This window comes from Arvicola amphibius, chromosome 9 (assembly GCF_903992535.2).
Source record: "Arvicola amphibius chromosome 9, mArvAmp1.2, whole genome shotgun sequence".
Taxonomy (NCBI): Eukaryota; Metazoa; Chordata; class Mammalia; order Rodentia; family Cricetidae; genus Arvicola; species Arvicola amphibius.
Window position 1 is genome coordinate 47,114,733 of NC_052055.2, and position 17,405 is coordinate 47,132,137.

The 17,405-nt window shown below is 43.0% G+C and overlaps 1 protein-coding gene across 2 annotated transcripts in view; it reads left to right on the forward strand.

Annotated features, from left to right (window-relative positions):
• Nucleotides 1–9,362: 9,362 nt before the first annotated feature.
• Nucleotides 9,363–17,405, forward strand: part of Zbed4 (zinc finger BED-type containing 4) — a 33,861-nt gene continuing 25,818 nt past the window's right edge. Inside the window, exon 1 of one of the 2 annotated variants that reach the window (XR_005286771.1) lies at nucleotides 9,363–13,344. Coding sequence is in view for 1 of the 2 variants with exons in the window: in XM_038341445.1 (XP_038197373.1) it covers nucleotides 9,676–13,170 (3,495 nt within the window). In the remaining variant the exon portion in view is untranslated. Of the gene's footprint in view, nucleotides 14,477–17,405 lie in introns of those variants that run through there. The other variant, XM_038341445.1, reaches the window with a different exon arrangement.

Below are 17,405 nucleotides of genomic sequence, written 5' to 3' on the forward strand. Positions count from 1 at the left end.
GGCCATTGTCAGACCCCAGAGTTAAGGGGAGAACAAATCTTGGGATAATTTCCATTATTAATTTTTTTGGTGATATCTGGGCCATTTCTGTTCAAATTGGAAAGGTCTTGACTCAGCCTGAGACAGTGTCAGCAAAGACCAGCAAGTATTTACATCCATAAGGTCTTTGACTTAAGTAATGTCCAATTCCCAGAATTTACCAGGTACTGTACCTTGACTCCCATATCCTTGGGAGAGCATGTTCTTTTTGGTATTTACCCGAGCATAGGTTAAACAATGATCTGAGACGTTTTGAAGTATCTCCCAATGTCCAGGCAACCAAACATGAGGGCAGATGAATTCTGAGTTTTTGTATGTGTGTGACAAATGCATTGACTTGTGGAGAGCAATCATGCAATAACTTCAGCATGCAAATTTTTCTGTTTGGTCGGATTCACAATCCATGGCAATTTTAATGGTCTCCCATGCTGGAGGATAATTTAGTCTCCTCTGGAGAGTACATGGGGGCATTTTTATTGAGGTGAAGTTGAGGCTCAGGGATGGCTGATACCTCCAAGACGGTTTGAAGGCAAAGGTCTCCAAGAGCTGCCTTTCCCCCACCCCCCAGGCTGCTTTTTTAGTTTTTCAGAATTTAAGACACGGCATAATGGAGTATCAGGCTTACTAGTCTTATTGCCCATTCTGTCTGTCCTTCCAGATGCCTCAGGTTCAGACCATAGAAGACACACAACAAAGAGAAGAGACAAAACAGAACAAGACATAGGGGCCACAAACCAGGCAGGCAGTATATCTTGGTAGTGCACCTTTACTGTCCTCAGATGGGATCCCAGCAGAACCAGAACCAGATATCATAGAAAGAGAACTATGACTTACCGAACTGCGACTTACAGGTGGAGGCCTCTGCCAACAGTTACTTTCTGTTTTCTTTTTTGTTGTTGTGACCATTCACTCCAGCAGTCCTCCCATCTGAACGCATGCCTGGGGCCTTGGAATGTCTTAAGGTGTGCACCTGCTGGGAAGCTGTGCTCCAATTCCAGAGACCCGGAGGAAGGATCTGGCTTCCGAATTTGGGTTGGGGTCTTAATATCATTGGGGCCTCTACATATTAATGCTGCCAGAAAAAAGACCACCAACCACAAATTATGACCAAATCAAAGCAAGCTTTACTCTGTGCACAGCAAAGCAGACCCTTTATTTGTTGGCCATTTGTACTTTTGAACACTTACTAATTTGTGGGAAGAGGCACATGAATGCACACATATACCACAACATGTGTAGTATATGTGTGGAGGTCAAAGTACAGATTGAAGAAATAAGTTCTCTCCATCATATGGGTTCTGAAAACTAAACATGGTTTCTCAGGCTTGGCAGCAAGTGCTTTTACCTGCTGAGCTATGTCTTTTTTATTATTTTCATTTATTTTTATTTTATGTGCATTGGTGTTTTGCCTGAATGTATATTGGTGTGAAGGTGTCAGCTCTTGGAAGTCACAGACAGTCCTAGACCTGTGGGTGCTAGGAATTGTACCTGGGTCCTCTGGAAGAACAGTCAGTGGTCTTAAATACGGAGCCATCTCTCTTGCCCCCTGCTGAGCTATCTCATTGAGCCTCTAACAGTTTTAAAAATAAATTTTTATTTTTATTTATATGTTTATGGGTATGTATGCACATGTGTGTGTGTGTGTGTGTGTGTGTGTGTGGTTGTCACATAGGCCAGAAGGTGTCAGATTGTCTGGAACTGGAGTTATAGGCAGTTATGAGCCACCAAATATGAGTACTAGGAACTGCACTCCAGTTGTCTGCAAGAGCAGCAAGTTCTCTTAACTAGTGAGCTTGCTCTCCACTTACATATTTTTAAAATACCCATAGCTACAGAGCTGTCATGATGTATACTAAAGGTTCTAGGATGTGTTTTCATTTTCTTTTCTCTTTTGTTCCCTTGATCTTACTTCTTTCCCTTCTTCCTTCTTTTGTATATTTTTATGTTTGTAAATGAGTGTGTTAAAGAGTGTGTGCACAGTGTACATGCATGTAGAGATCAGAGGACAACCTTGAGTATTGGTCATTACTTTCTACCTTGTTAGAGACAAGTTGTCCCTTGTTTTGTTTCTGTTTGTTTTTTCTTGTGTATGCTAGGCTAGCTGGCCTACGAGCTTCTGGGGAGTCTGTCTCCACCTCCCATTTCCTTACAAAGGCACTAAGATTGCTTATGCTTGCAGTACACATCCATTTCTTTCATTGGCTCTGGGTATTTGAACTCAGGCCCTCAGGTTTGTATGGCTAGTACTTACTGAACCATCTATCTCCCTTGCCCTTCTTTTTGATTTAGGAATGTTTAAATTTCTTCTCTGATTTTTCTCAGTCACTCATTGATTGTTCAAAAATTTACTCAGTCTTCATGTATTCATATAATTTCTCTATTTCTGTTTTTTTCCATTATGATTTGGTAAAATGCAAGAAATGGTTTTATATTTCTGTATTTGTTAAGACTTGTATTGCCTAAAATTTGGTCTGTTTTTAAGAAAATTTTATGAGCTGCTGAGAAGAAAGTATTCTGCAGTTGTGGATGGGATATTTTGTTGAGGTCATTAGATATATGTCACAACTTTTTTGTTCTTTTAGTTGATTTTTTGGGGGAGTCTGACTAATCTATTGATTAGAGTGTAACATTGAGTTACCACTGTATTGTATTTGTACCTGTGTCTCTCTTATGTCTAGTAATGTTTTCTTAAACTTGGTGCCTGATAATCAGTGTGTGTGTGTGTGTGTGTGTGTGTGTGTGCGCGCGCGCGTGCACATGTGTATTTTTTTTAATTCTTAACACATCTCTTGTTCGAGACACAGTCTCATGCAACTCATACTGACCTTCAACTTTCTAGCTGTCCAAGACCTTGAACTTCTGATCCTCCTGCCTTTACTTCCCCAGTGCTCGGATTACAGCACACATGATTTATGCAGAGTTGGGGTTCTGACAACTCTACCAGCTGAGGCAAACACTCTACCAACTGAGCTACATCTCCAGTCCTAGATATTTCTTCTTGACAGATTGTTTCCTTTGTTGATACATAACGACCTTCTCTATCCCTTCTGATTTGACTTGGGGTCCACTTTGTCAGATATGCATTAGCTGCTCTTGCTTGCTTTCAGATCCCATTTCTTTGGAATATAAGTTGGGAAACTGTTGTCAACTTTCCGTGTCTGTGATCACTGCCCTCTGCCGATGCTGCTTTTGTTGTCCCCAGGTGTTAAGGTAAACCTAGTACTACATCATAGCTCAAAGTATAAGCCTTGTACCATACATATGCTCAAAATAACAGGTAAAAATAAAAACACATCTTGTAATTATTGAATGAAGTGGTGCACTCCTATGAACTCAACATTCAGGAAGTTTAGGAAGGAGAAATCCAAGTTCAAGATCTGTATAACAAGGCCCTTTCTTCAAAAAAGAAAGGAGCCAAGCGGTGTTGGCACACACCTTTAATCACAGCATTTGGGAGGCAGAGGCAGATGATAACTGTGAGTTTGAGACTAGCCTGGTCTACATAGCAAGTTCCAGAACAGTCAAGGCTACACAGAGAAATTCTATCTCAAAAAACAAAAAAGAAAAAAAAAAAAGAAGAAAGAAAGAAACATCTCATAAATAAGAATTTTATTTTTGCTGGGAGGTGGTTGTGTGCCTTTGATCCCAGCACTCAGGAAGCAGAGACTGGTGGATCTCTGTGAGTTTGAGACCAGCCTGATCTACAAGAGCTAGTTGCGGGACAGCTAGGACTGTTACACAGAGACACCCTGTCTCAAAAAAATTATTTTATAATTTAGTATTATTTATATAATTTTTAAAATGCATATTTTTAATTAATCATCTGTAGATAGAAATATAGTTGCTTACCTGGGTGTGGTGGTATACGTCTTTAATTCCAGCATGTGGGAGGCAGAGGCAAACAGATCCTGAGTTCCAGGACAGCCTGGGATACACAGAGAAAAATCTTGTTTTGAAATACGGAAAAGAAAACAGAAAGAACAATTGTTTTTTTGTATATTAACCATATGTCTTGTAACTTTCTTAAAGTTTATTAATTACTTTCAGTTTTTATAGATTTTCTTACTACTATGTGACTGGAAAAAGGAATGGTTTCTGCTTCAGGTTTGTTTGCCTTTCATGTGCATGTGGATGGTGTGTGGGTGTGTGTTAACTTTCCTTTATCCCCCCCCCCCCCCAAGACAGAGTTTCTCTGTGTAGCCCTGGCTGTCCTGGAACTCATTCTGTAGACCAGTCTGGCCTTGAACTCAGAGATACCACCTGACTTTAACTCCCAGGTGCTGGGATCAAAAGCAAGTTTTACCAAACCCATTTTGTGTGTGTGTGTGTGTGTGTGTTTTGTGTGTTTTGTGTGGTTTTTTTTTGGTGTTTTTTTAAAGTTTTTGTTATAATTGTTTGCCTTCTATTTCTTATTTTTGTCTTACTTTTCTGAGTCCTGCCTTTAGGACTCTTGACTGAAAGTGATGGGTACAAACCACCTCCTGGAGGTATTCCTGATTTCAGGAGGATGTTGAGGATGTTAACATGGAAGATACTGGAACTATTTTTAGATTCCTCTTAGCAGGTTGTGGAAGTTCTTTTCTTTTTCATTTGCTGAGGCATTTCAGCATGAATGGATGCTGACTTATGTAAACTGCCTTTTCTGCATCTGGAAATTATCATTGTTCTCACTCATGTTAAATACGGTCATTTCTGTGAGAATCTAGCCTGATCTAACCACAGCCTCCCTAAGTGGAAACTGCCACAGTTGCCTGACTGATTGATCCTTTTGCCGAAATCATCTAGCACACACTAACCAAAACTACTAGGATGCTACATGCAGCTTTGTAAGTGGGCTTTGTAAGATGGGAGCCCTAGGACTGGGCCTGAAGTGAGCAAGTGATACTAGCTTGAGATGAGCAACCTTGAATGATGTCACTTTGTTCTACTTGGAAGCCTCTTCCTCTGACTGGAACTGTGAGGACCTTTGATCTTATTGTTACCCAGGACCACACTTCTGTCAGCTGATAGAATACTGATGTAAAAGTCTTGTCTGAACATACATTTTCATTTCTCTTGGGTAGTATTGTACTTTAAATGAGAATGTCCCCCATAGGCTCATATATTTGAATGCTTGGTCTGCAGTTAGTAGAACTATTTGGGAAAGATTAGGACGTGTTGACCTTGTTGGAGCAGGTGTGTCACTGAGGGTGGGCTTTGAGGTTTCAAAAGTCCATGTCATTCCCAGTAAGCTCTCTATCTTCTTGTGGGTCAAATGTTAGATTTCAGGTAGTTTTCCGGTACCATGTCTGCCTGGTGCCATGCTCCCCACCACAAGCCCCCAATTAACTCAATCCTTTTATAAGTTGTCTTGGTCATAGGGTCTCTTCACAGCAATAGAAAAGTGAGACAGGTACTATCTGGCAGTGAATTTGTTAAATTTCTATTCCATCCATCCTAGCTTGTGAATTAATATATTAGTTTGGTTTGTATATGTTTTTCTAATTGTATTTCTCTTACAAATCTAGTTGTCAATTAATTTCTTACTTTGCTCAATTTTGTTTTCTTTATTAAAAATACATGTGTGTGGTTATGTATGAGCTACATATTGTTTATTTGTTTTTGTTGTTTTGTTAGACTATTTTTTAAAAAATATCTATCTATCTATCTATCTATCTATCTATCTATCTATCTATCTATCTATCTATTTACTATGTATGCAATATTGTGTCTGTCTGTATGTCTGAAGGCCAGAAGAGGGCACCTCATTATAGATGGTTGTGAGTCACCATGTGGTTGCTGGGAATTGAACTCAGGACCTTTGGAAGAGCAGGCAATGCTCTTAACTGCTGAACCATCTCTCCAGCCCCCTTGTTAGATTATTTTTGAGACAGGGTTTCTCAGTGTTGTCCTGGCTGTCCTAGAACTTGCTCTGTAGACCAGGCTGGTCTCAAACTCACAGAGATCTGCCTACCTCTACCACCTGAGTGCTGGGATTAAAGGCATGCACTACCACCCGGCAGAGCTACATATTGTTCTATGGACAGTTGTATGTAATTGTTTCAGGCCGTGAATATGTTGAGAACATTTATGTTCTGAACTTTACTTTGTTTTTGTTTGTTTGTTTGTTTGTTTGTTTTTTCGAGACAGGGTTTCTCTGTAGTTTTGAAGCCTGTCCTGGAGCTAGCTCTTGTAGACCAGGCTGACCTAGAACTCACAGAGATCCGCCTGCCTCTGCCTTCCGAGTGTTGGGATTAAAGGTGTGCGCCACCACCACCTAGCTGTACTTGTTTCTTTTTCAGTACAAGAGCTCACTATATAGTCCTGTTCTAAACTGGACTGCCTTTTCTTTTGTCAACTTTGATTCATGATGACTTGCTTCTCATTGTCTCCTCTACCCTACTCCTGCATGTGTGTGTGTGTGTGTGTGTGTGTGTGTGTGAGAGAGAGAGAGAGAGAGAGGGAGGGAGAGAGAGAGAGAGAGAGAGAGAGAGAGAGAGAGAGAGAGAGAGAGAGAGCGAGAGAGAGAGAGAGAGGCACATACATGTGGAAGTCAGGAGTCAGCTCTAGGTGTCCTTTCCCAGGAGCTATCCACTATCCACCTTGGTTCTTTATTTTTGTTTGAGACAGGATCTCATTGAATTTGGAGCTTACTGAGTTGAATAGACTGTCTGGCCAACAAGCCCCAGGGTTCCACCCTTTTCTGTACTCATATGCCCTGGTACAAGAATTACAGGCTCATACCTTCATGCCCAGCTTTTTATTATTGTCATAAGCATGCATGCACGTACACAGAAATTTATAAACACAACCTGCTGAGTTCATTTAGTGTTGCTTATATGCATATGGGTTTAGAGATTGGATTTGGGATTGGGTTGTCTATTTGGCATTTGTCCCTGGAGCAAATTTACTCTTCCTCTCTCAGCAGTCAGTAATTGCCCATAATTCTTTATTAAGGGATGAGGTCTTGTGAGATTTATTTTCTATCCTTGTTGTTATGTCAACTGGTGTTGTAACCATTCAGGTCTCACTTATGCAACCATATTTGAGATTTTGTGGGTACAGCTTCCCTGTTACATATAGAAGACCCTGTCTCACAGCAGAAGTCCTGTTCCTACGGCTCTTGAAATTGTCCTGTCCCCTTCATAATGTTTCTTGAGCCTTCGGCACAGGGGTTGCTTTATAGATGCATCCGTTGGCGTTAGGCACCCCATGGTCAGTTATACTTTGTTTTTTGTCCATTTTTTTTTTTGGTTTTTTTTTTTTTTTTTTTTTTTTTTTTTTTTTTTTTTTCCGAGACAGGGTTTCTCTGTGGCTTTGGAGCCTGTTCTGGAACTAGCTCTTGTAGACCAGGCTGGTCTCGAACTCACAGAGATCCGCCTGCCTCTGCCTCCCGAGTGCTGGGATTAAAGGCGTGCGCCACCACCGCCCGGCCCAATTTTGTCTTTCTATTATGGCCTCTATCTACTGCAAAAACAAGCTTATTTGCTGAGGGGTGAGAGCTATGCTTAATCTGTGGGTATAAATATTTAGAATACAGTTAGGAATTGTACTGATTTAGGGAAGGAGTGGTAGTAAATTCACCTTTAGGGTTCTTGGCCTTACCAACCATGGGATACCATGCACAGCTTTTCTGTGTGGGTTCTCGTATTTGCATGGCAAGTACCCACAGACTGAGCTCTCTCTCCAGCCCCTCATGTTTCCTGAATTGTTATGCTGATTGTTTTTACATTTTATTCTTTGTTTTCATTTTTAATGTATTGCTGAGGATGTTTGAGTAATATCCTTAGCCTTTGAGTTATTTTGGTCAACTTTGTGGCTTCTTTTAGAAACATTGCTACTTGTATAGTTAATTGTTTTTATTTACTTTGTCCTGGTGAGTTTGGTTTAAACTTGTCATTGAAGTCTTACTCTTACATCTGCCCTGATTTGAATAAGAGGTGAAAAGTCAGGGAATTACCTGACAGGTTGGAGTACTGCAAATCCAGAGGCATCATGTTTAGACCCTTCACTGAGATGCTCAGTATTGGTCTTAGCTGTTTAATAACTGTGCGCAAGAGCCTTTCACTCCTGACTGCTGGTGTGCCCAGCATGCCTCATGAAGCAAGTTTGTTATGACAATGTCTGCCCTGCCACTTGTGCTGTTGTGGGGTAGCCACCAGAGAAGGCTGTTGGAACATGGGCCTAAGTCAATAGAAAGTCTTTACCGGCCAACCAGGGACTACATTGGGTTTTCAGAATCATTGTGTAGCCCAAAGTCTTCTTCAGGGTGAGCTTCTAAGCACAAAATCCATGTCTTAGGTTGATACACCTCAGTTAACAAAAACAGTTAGCCAGAATCAGAATTACAGACGCCAGAAAGCAAAGTTAATACATCTAGTCTTTCCCAGAACTATGGACTTTGATGGATTAGGTCTTTGTTTTCATTTTGGCAGGTGGTACTGTCTACATGTTGAGTTTTACAGTCTGAATGGTATTTCCATCATGGAGGCAATCGTGCCAAGGAATGGGGTTCTGTTACAGGACTGCCACGTGCCAATGTTAGCTTTTACATTTATTTATTTAGTGTTGAGGGTGTGTGTGTGTAGACCAGGCAGGCTTCACATTCACAGAATGCCTCCTGTCCCTGCCTCCTTAATGCTGGGAATAAAGGCATCTAGCACCACACCCAGCATTAATAAATTTATGCTGGTCCTGGTGGTATGCACTTTTAATTCCAGCACTCAGGAAGCAGAGGCAAGTGAATCTCTAGGAGTTCGAGACCTGCCTAGTGTATATATTGAGTTTCAGACCAGCCAGGTCTACATGATACTCTAAATAAATAAGTAAGGCTGTCATCCCTTGTGAAACTCCTGTTAGTGTCACTACTGGTCTCACTCGTGTCCTGTCCTCTGCTGGTAGGACATTTAGATTTGAATTCGTGTGTTTTTGCTAATTTTGCAATGTTGGGGATTTCTATTGTATGAATGGATTGGAAAATGTCACTAGCAAGGGTTTTTTAAATTATTTATTTATTATGTATACAATATTCTATCTGTCTGTCTGCCTGCAGGGCAGAAGAGGGCACCAGACCTCATTACAGATGGTTGTGAGCCACCATGTGGTTGCTGGGAATTGAACTCAGGACCTTTGGAAGAGCAGGCAATGCTCTTAACCTCTGAGCCATCTCTCCAACCCACTAGCAAGGTTTTTGACTCTAGCTTTCAATCATGGAAATTTTCTCCATCAGTTAGACTGATTCCTGTGACAATATAGATTTTTGTAAAAATATATATACAGTTCAGTTCTGTGCTTAATTTGATGTAATCTATTACAGGATATGCAAAAGGACTGTGTGTGTGCCCTCAAGATGGTGGGGCTCCTGTTTTGGAGAAGAGAAACAAGCCTGTGCTGCATGTGTTGGTGTACTCACCAAGAAGTACTTGTCTGCAGCGCTCCTGGAGAGCTGCACTCCACGCCCTGTGACAGTGTGCTTGTGGGAGCCACATGCTCTGCTTTCCGGTGACATGGATGGTCAGCCATAGCAACATCCTAGAAGATGGGATTATGAAAAAGTGAATAAAATCTACTTTGGGAGTCACAAGTGGGTATCATAATCAGTTTTTATTCACCTAAGACGTCAGAATGATGAAGCAGCCAGGATAATTATGGTTGGTCATGGAAGATAAGCAGGAAATTTGTCCCAAGGGGGACAGTGATTTTGTTTCTGACAAAGTAAATTTCAAAATAGAAGAAGATGATAATCAAACTCCTTGTCACAGTTTGGAAAGAGTGGACTTTAAAAGTGAGCCAGAGGATATGAGACAGACAGACAGTGGCGACGAGCAGGCAGAAATCAGGGCAACCAGCTGTGCCTGTCAGCCTCCTGGGAAATACTTACCTGCTGGGAGTGAGGATGACTATGGCTCCCTCTTCTCCCAGTATAGTAGCACACTGTACAATGTTGCCATGGAAGCCGTGACCCAGAGTCTTCTTTCTAGCCGACACATAAGCTCCAGGAAGAAGTCTCCAGCTTGGAAGCATTTCTTTATCTCTCCTCGAGATAGCACTAAAGCAATATGCACATACTGCATGAAAGAGTTCAGTAGGGGCAAAAATGAAAAAGACTTGAGTACTAGTTGCCTCATGAGACACGTGAGGCGGGCACATCCCACCAAGCTCATTCAAGAAAATGGAAGTCTATCAGCAGGGTCCTCCTTTTCATCTCCCTCTCTTCTGCTTCCACCACAGCCTACAGATGTGGGAGATCTCAGCACTGTGCTCTCACCTGTCAAACTTGTTCAGAAAATGGCTCCCAAAATTCCATCCCCTGACCAAATAATGGAAGAGTCTGTGACTGTGGTCCCTTCTGAAGAGGTGTCCTCTGATGTGTCTATCACTGAAAAGTATAGCAGAGAAGAGGCCTTAGTGGGCTCATCCCCCAACCTCTCCATGCTCCATTACGATGACACTTCAGAAAGCATGGCAGAGAGAAACCTCCCCCTTCCCAAAAGCACATCTGGGTCCAGGAGGAGGTCAGCCGTCTGGAAGCACTTCTACCTGTCACCCCTTGATAGCTCCAAGGCCGTCTGCGTCCACTGTATGAATGAGTTCAGCAGGGGGAAGAACGGGAAGGACCTGGGCACAAGCTGCCTCATCAGGCACATGTGGCGAGCACATCGATCCATTGTACTCCAGGAGAATGGGGGCAGCACAGGCATCCCACCATTGTACCCTATGCCTCCTACACTGCTGCCTGCCCTGCTGCCCCCAGAGGGGGATCTAAACTCTGCATCATTGTCTCCAGGAAAACAAGTTAAAGAGTGCCCTTCTGCCTCCTCATCCCCAGACAGGCTGCCTGAAGACCTGTCATCACACACCAATCCTGGGGATGTGTCCCTGTTGTCATCCCCTGAGGACTTGGGGGAGGCCTCTGTAGTATCTTCTCCAGAGAAGCAGCCAACAGATGCAGTAAGTCCAAGGTTTGAATCAGGTACTGTCTTCCAGCAAAATAAGAAGGTCATGAGAAGACTGAAGTCAGAAGTCTGGCATCACTTTTCCCTGGCCCCCATGGACAGTCTCAAAGCAGTGTGCCGGTACTGTAGCTGTGTTATTAGTCGGGGGAAAAAGGGGGACGTAGGCACCAGTTGTTTGATGCGACATCTGTATAGACGCCACCCTGAGGTTGTCGGGACCCAGAAGGAGTTTCTGGGTGCAAGTTTGGCAAACTCTCCATATGCCACTTTGGCTTCTGCAGAAAGCTCCTCCAAATTAACTGACTTGCCAGCAGTGGTCAGAAAAAACCATCAAGGTGTGTTTCCTACTAATAGCAAGAAGACCTCAAAGCTGTGGAACCACTTTTCTATTTGCTCTGCAGATTCAACAAAGGTGGTGTGCCTGCACTGTGGCCGGACCATCAGCAGGGGCAAGAAGCCCACCAACCTGGGCACCAGCTGCCTCTTGAGACATCTGCAGCGATTCCATGGCCATGTACTCAAGAATGATGTCTCAGAGGCCACTCTGCCCCGTTCTTCAGGCATCCGGAGGCCTCTGGGCTTGGAGCTTTCAGGGACTTCCTCTTTCCGTGACTCAACTGAGAAGCTCTATGACTCTCACCCAGTTGCCAAAAAAATCACAAGTCTCATAGCTGAAATGATTGCACTTGACCTTCAGCCATACTCCCTTGTAGACAACATTGGCTTTAACAGGCTGCTCGAATACTTGAAACCTCAATACTCCTTACCCTCCCCTTCCTACTTCTCTAGAACAGCTATCCCAGGTATGTATGACAATGTGAAGCAGATAATTATGTCACATCTGAAGGAAGCTGAGAGTGGTGTGGTCCACTTCACCTCCGGAATATGGATGAGTAGCCAGACTCGTGAGTACCTGACCCTTACAGCTCACTGGGTCACCTTCGCATCTGCTGTCCGACCACATTGTGAGGACCACCATTGCTCAGCACTTTTAGATGTGTCACAGATTGACTGTGACTATAGTGGAAATAGCATTCAGAAGCAGCTGGAGTGTTGGTGGGAGGCCTGGGTGACCTCCATCGGCCTTCAGATTGGCATCACTGTCACTGACAATCCAAGCATAGGGAAGATGCTGAATGAGGGTGAACACTCAAGCGTGCAGTGCTTCAGCCACACAGTGAATCTGATTGTGAGTGAAGCTATCAAGAGCCAGAGGATGGTGCAGAACTTACTGAGCATTGCCCGAAAGCTGTGTGAGCGAGTCCATCGGTCGCCCAGGGCAAGAGAGAAGCTAGCAGAGCTACAGAAGGAGTATGAGCTACCGCAGCATCAGCTGATCCAGGATGTACCATCCAAGTGGAGCACGTCATTCCACATGCTTGAACGGCTAATTGAGCAGAAAAGGGCAGTTAATGAGGTGTCCATTGAGTGTAACTTCAGAGAATTGATCAGCTGTGACCAGTGGGAGGTTATGCAGTCTGTGTGCCATGTGCTGAGACCGTTTGATGCTGCAAGCCGAGAGATGAGCGCCCACATGTCTACCCTGAGCCAGGTCATCCCCATGATCCACATCCTCAGCAGGAAAGTCGAGATGCTTTTTGGGGAGACAATGGGCATTGACACCATGCTCAAGTCCCTCAAGGAAGCCATGGCAAGCCGCCTGTCTGCCACCCTCCATGACCCCAGGTACATCTTTGCCACACTGCTGGACCCTCGCTACAAAGCTTCCCTGTTCACAGAGGAAGAGGCAGAACAGTACAGGCAAGACTTAATCAGGGAGCTAGAAATATTGAATTCTACCTCAGAGGACACGGCCACCTCCAGTGGCTGTGACTCAGGGTCCCCACTTAAAGACACTGGCACAGGGGAGAGCCTGTGGTCACTTGTTGCACCAATAAAGAGAGATAAGAGAGAGAAGCTACCCGAAGACATGGTGCTTGCATATTTGGAGGAAGAGGTGCTGGAACACAGCTGTGACCCACTTACCTACTGGAACCTGAAGCGATCATCCTGGCCTGGGCTGTCTACCTTAGCAGTCCGATTTTTGGGCTGCCCCCCAAGTACAGTCCCCTCAGAAAAGCTCTTCAGCACACCTATGGAGGCTGGCAGCTTTGGACAGCCCAGGCTCACGATGGAGCATTTTGAAAAGCTCATCTTTTTAAAAGTGAATCTCCCCTTGATATGCTTTCAGTATTGAACTCATGATGGAGCCACCAGGCTGGAAATGCGCTTCAGAGTGCTAGCTATGGTTCCAGGGCTGACTCGCCTGGCAGGGCCACGTAGGACACCAGACCAGGTATCTGAGGCCGCCTGCCAGTTCTCACCATAATATCCACATGTGCCTTACTCCTCCTTCAGGCCAGGTGTCGAGGTGCGTTTTCAGAAGCCCACTAGAAACAATCTTGGCAATTATGAAATAGGATGATCAGGTTTAATTCATAAATATAAAGGGTTTTTTGGCTTTTTTTTTTAGGGGATAGTAATTTGTTTTGCTAGAATGAAGGGAAGATATAAACAATTTTATTGTGTAGGGTTTTTATTCAGTTGTATAAAAACCACAAATCAGGTGCTGTATTTTAATTAAATATTATTTTAACTGCAACAAAACAGCTTTTGTGGCTGTCAGATGAAACCTGTAAATAGGAGGTGGAGGTTAAGCCATCCTGACTGAATAGTTCTTAACCACCGGCTCCAAAGTATGTCAAGGAGAGAATATTCTGGAAGCTGTTTACTGTAACAGAAACCAGGCATTTGAAAACAAAACTGAACTTAGGCGTATCATGGAGTATCAGTTACGTGGTTGTTTGGTCACGAGAACTTTTCCATGTCAGGCGTTTGCATTCAGGTTTTACATGGTCAGTTAACTCAGAGATACCCACTTATCATGAACTCCTTGAAATTGGATCCATGTTTTAAAGTCATGCTTAGGTTCTCACCAGTGCATGATAGGACACGTTTACAGCAGATGGCCTGTTGATCAAATCTCCATGCCTCTGATTTATTTTGCGTCTCTACACAATAAAGCTATCTCATAAGAAGTATGCACTGACAACCTCACCCCCTCCGTTTGCTCAGACTATAGCTCAGATTCTACTTTGAGGAGATAGCTTGTTAACAGGGAAAGCGCTTGTTTATTGCAGTTATCAGAAAAGCCTTAGGCATTTAGATTTTTTTCCTATGATAGGGAAGAGTCAACTATCACCGGGGTATTATTATAGAATCCCAAGGATATCAAAATGAAATATCAAATGTCAGATCTTTTACCAGACTCCAAAGTTTTTGCTTTAATGTTTAAAGAAAAGAATTCATTTTCTCATTTCAAATCAATTAAATATTATGGGTGAGACAAATCACTCATTTGCCTCTGACCTTTTAGAAAAAGCTGTTCTTTTGTTGAAATACTGTATGTAGGCTCAGTCTAAATTTGTGTGAACTATGATTTAGTGTATTTATAAATGATGAAGTTGGATTCTGAAATTAAACTTTTTATTTGCGATTTTCTACTGCTGATTGACACTGGCTTTTTATTTTTAGGATAATAAAACAGGCATGCTTTTATGGGTTGATATATATAAAGTGCATTTGAACAGTGTTTGAAATGACATTGTAGTCACAAATAGGACACTGGGGCAGCATTCCCATTTTTGATGAAGGTAACGATGATTAGAACTCAGCTACCACCTCTCTCCATATCCCCTCTTACCTGACATCTGTGCATTTATTTTCTGTTCACCAACCTGTTTCCAGAGGGCCATGGAGCTCTTGACCTGGAATATGAGTCCTGTGGTCCACCCACCGCACTGTGGCCAGCACTCCTGGCATAGGAAGTCTGGTTGGAGGTAGGAGCAAGGAAATAATAGTTCAGCAGATGTTGCTGAATCGTATGCAGCAGTTGCCATTCTGTTGTTTTTGCTTTCATTTTTTTTTTTTTTTTCTTTTCAAGGCAGGATCTCATGTATATAGCCCAGGAAGACCTTCTGTGTAGTCAAGGATGAGAATGAGTTTAAACTTGTGATTCTTCTGCTTCTGCCTCCCAGGTACTAAGTGGACAAGTATATGTTACCAATGCTTGGTTTCATGCAGTGCTAAGAACAAAGCCAAGAATTTGGTACATGTTAGACAACTGAACCTCATCCTGTTTTTCTTAGCATTATATATTTGAATGATAATTAGATTTGGGAGATACTTCATAGATTTTTTTTTCCCCACCCAAAACAAGTCAGTCCTTCTAGATGTGGTGGTGTATACTGGTCCCAGCACTTGGGAGATGGAGGAAGGGATATCTCCAGCTTGAGGCCTAGCTGGAATTAGACCCCATTCAAATCAAAACAAAAACAGACTTAAGTCAGTCCAAGTAACTTGTAGGGTTATGTTTAGTTTCCTCAATCAACAGTGACTAAGAGTCCTTCTTTCCCCCAAGGAGCTGAGCTAATTCTGTCATAGCACTGACTCACCTGATGTATCCAGATCTGGCAAAGTGTAAGCTTGAGCAAAGATGCCAGACCACAGCCATCTCTAGTGGTCTTTATGCTTTTGTACATGAAAGTTTTTTAGATCACAGGCACATTTTTTTGTTTACATATTGTATCAGAGCTTCTGTCGTACTTCAGTGACAGGATGGGATACTTGTGATGTCAACCAGAGGCACATACGTTGGAGATGCTCACAAAGGTTCCTTTAGAGCTGTATTGGTGTCTAACCTCACCTGCTATTTTATTCGTGTTTTTAAATTTTCAGCATCACACTACCATAATTCCTACATCACAGGATATAAAGATTGCAGAAAAACATGCATGTCTCAGCATAAGTATGACTTCCTAACTGACTCTGAAAGCACCTTTCTCCGAATATACACTGACAGGTGATGGATATGTTTTGATTCCTGGCACCCTTAGTACTAAGGACACAGCTGAGCTATCCCTATCCTCAGTTGCTGATAGCCCTGCAAGAGAACAAGTAAGAGCCCCAGTGCTGGTTACCAGTATAGTTTGGCACTTAGATAGATAGGTATTCGGGTGGTAGATGGTGTGTGTATTCTCAACCATCCTACCTCGATTTACCTTCTGAGTTTATTTTCCTGTTCCCAGATGACATTTGGAGCAGGTTGTTCCTGGATTCTTCCTGTCTAACTGGAGTAAGTGTCCTAGTTAGGGTCACTGTTGCTGTGATAAAACATCATAGCCAAAGCAAACTGGGGAGGACAGGGTTTATTTGATTTACACTTGCACACTGAAGGAAGCCAGGACAGGAACCCAAAGAGGATAGGAACCTGGAAGCAGGAGCTGTTGCAGAGACCATGTGTGTATGCACACACACTGCTTACTGGCTTGCTCCCTATGGCTTGCTTAGCATGTTTTCTTACAGAACCCAGGATCACCAGCTCAGGGATGGCACCACCCACAATTGGCTTGGCCCTCCCCCATCAATCACTAATTAGAAAATACCTTACAACCTGATTTTTGTTTTTGTTTTATTTTGTTATTTTTGAGACAGGGACTCTTTGTAGCCCTGGCTGTCCTGGAACTTGGTCTATAGACCAGGCTGGCTTTGCACTCACAGAGATCCACCTGTTTCTGTCTCCTAAGTGCTAGGATTAAAGGCATGTGCCACCCTGCTTTTACAGCCTGATTTTTATAGAGGCATTTTCTTAATTGGGTTTCCTTCTTTCCAGATAACTCTACCTTTCGTCAAGTTAACATAAAACTAGCTAGCACAGTAAGTAAAAAGCCTTTTATAAAAGCCTCAACAAAACTCTCACTTTGGTCAACACGTCTACCAGTTCTCTAACAACACTGGACTTCATTTGAAGTTGAAATTCTTTTCCCTTTCACTTCTGATCACAGCATCGCAGCTGGTGACCAGCTCTCATCACAAAACTTAACATATAATTAAAATGATCTCTCGGGGCTGGTGATATGGTTTAATGGGTAAAGAAAGGTACTTGCCACCAAACCAGACAACCTGAGTTTGTTCCAAGAACTCCCAAAGTTGTCCTCAGATCTTTGATGTCCACACAGATGATGCCATGGTGCACGCCAAGCTGGGCATGTTCTGTACACCTGCAGTAAGATTGAAACTTTCTGAAAACAGAAAGGGCAGCTGCGGCTGCTGGGTGTGAAGAAACTAGGAAAGGAAGCAAATCCTATCATTTCTAACTTTTCTTCCTGTTGGAACATTTACTGGTGCCCTGTATATGAGACCAAACAGAGGATGATGCCAGAGTTGGCAACAGGGCCCTGAGCCGTGAAACCACTGGTCCTTGAGAGCTGTGGAACAACCTAAAACTCCAGAGACAAAGGTCTTAGAGAAGAGAGAATCTCAGTGTGGGCCACATCTTCTGTGTGTACCTTCCCCTAAGGAGACAGGTGCTGCTTCCTCTCATGTCAGAGCCTGCTCCAACAAAGTCAGCTATGGTGGTACCTGGAGGAGGGT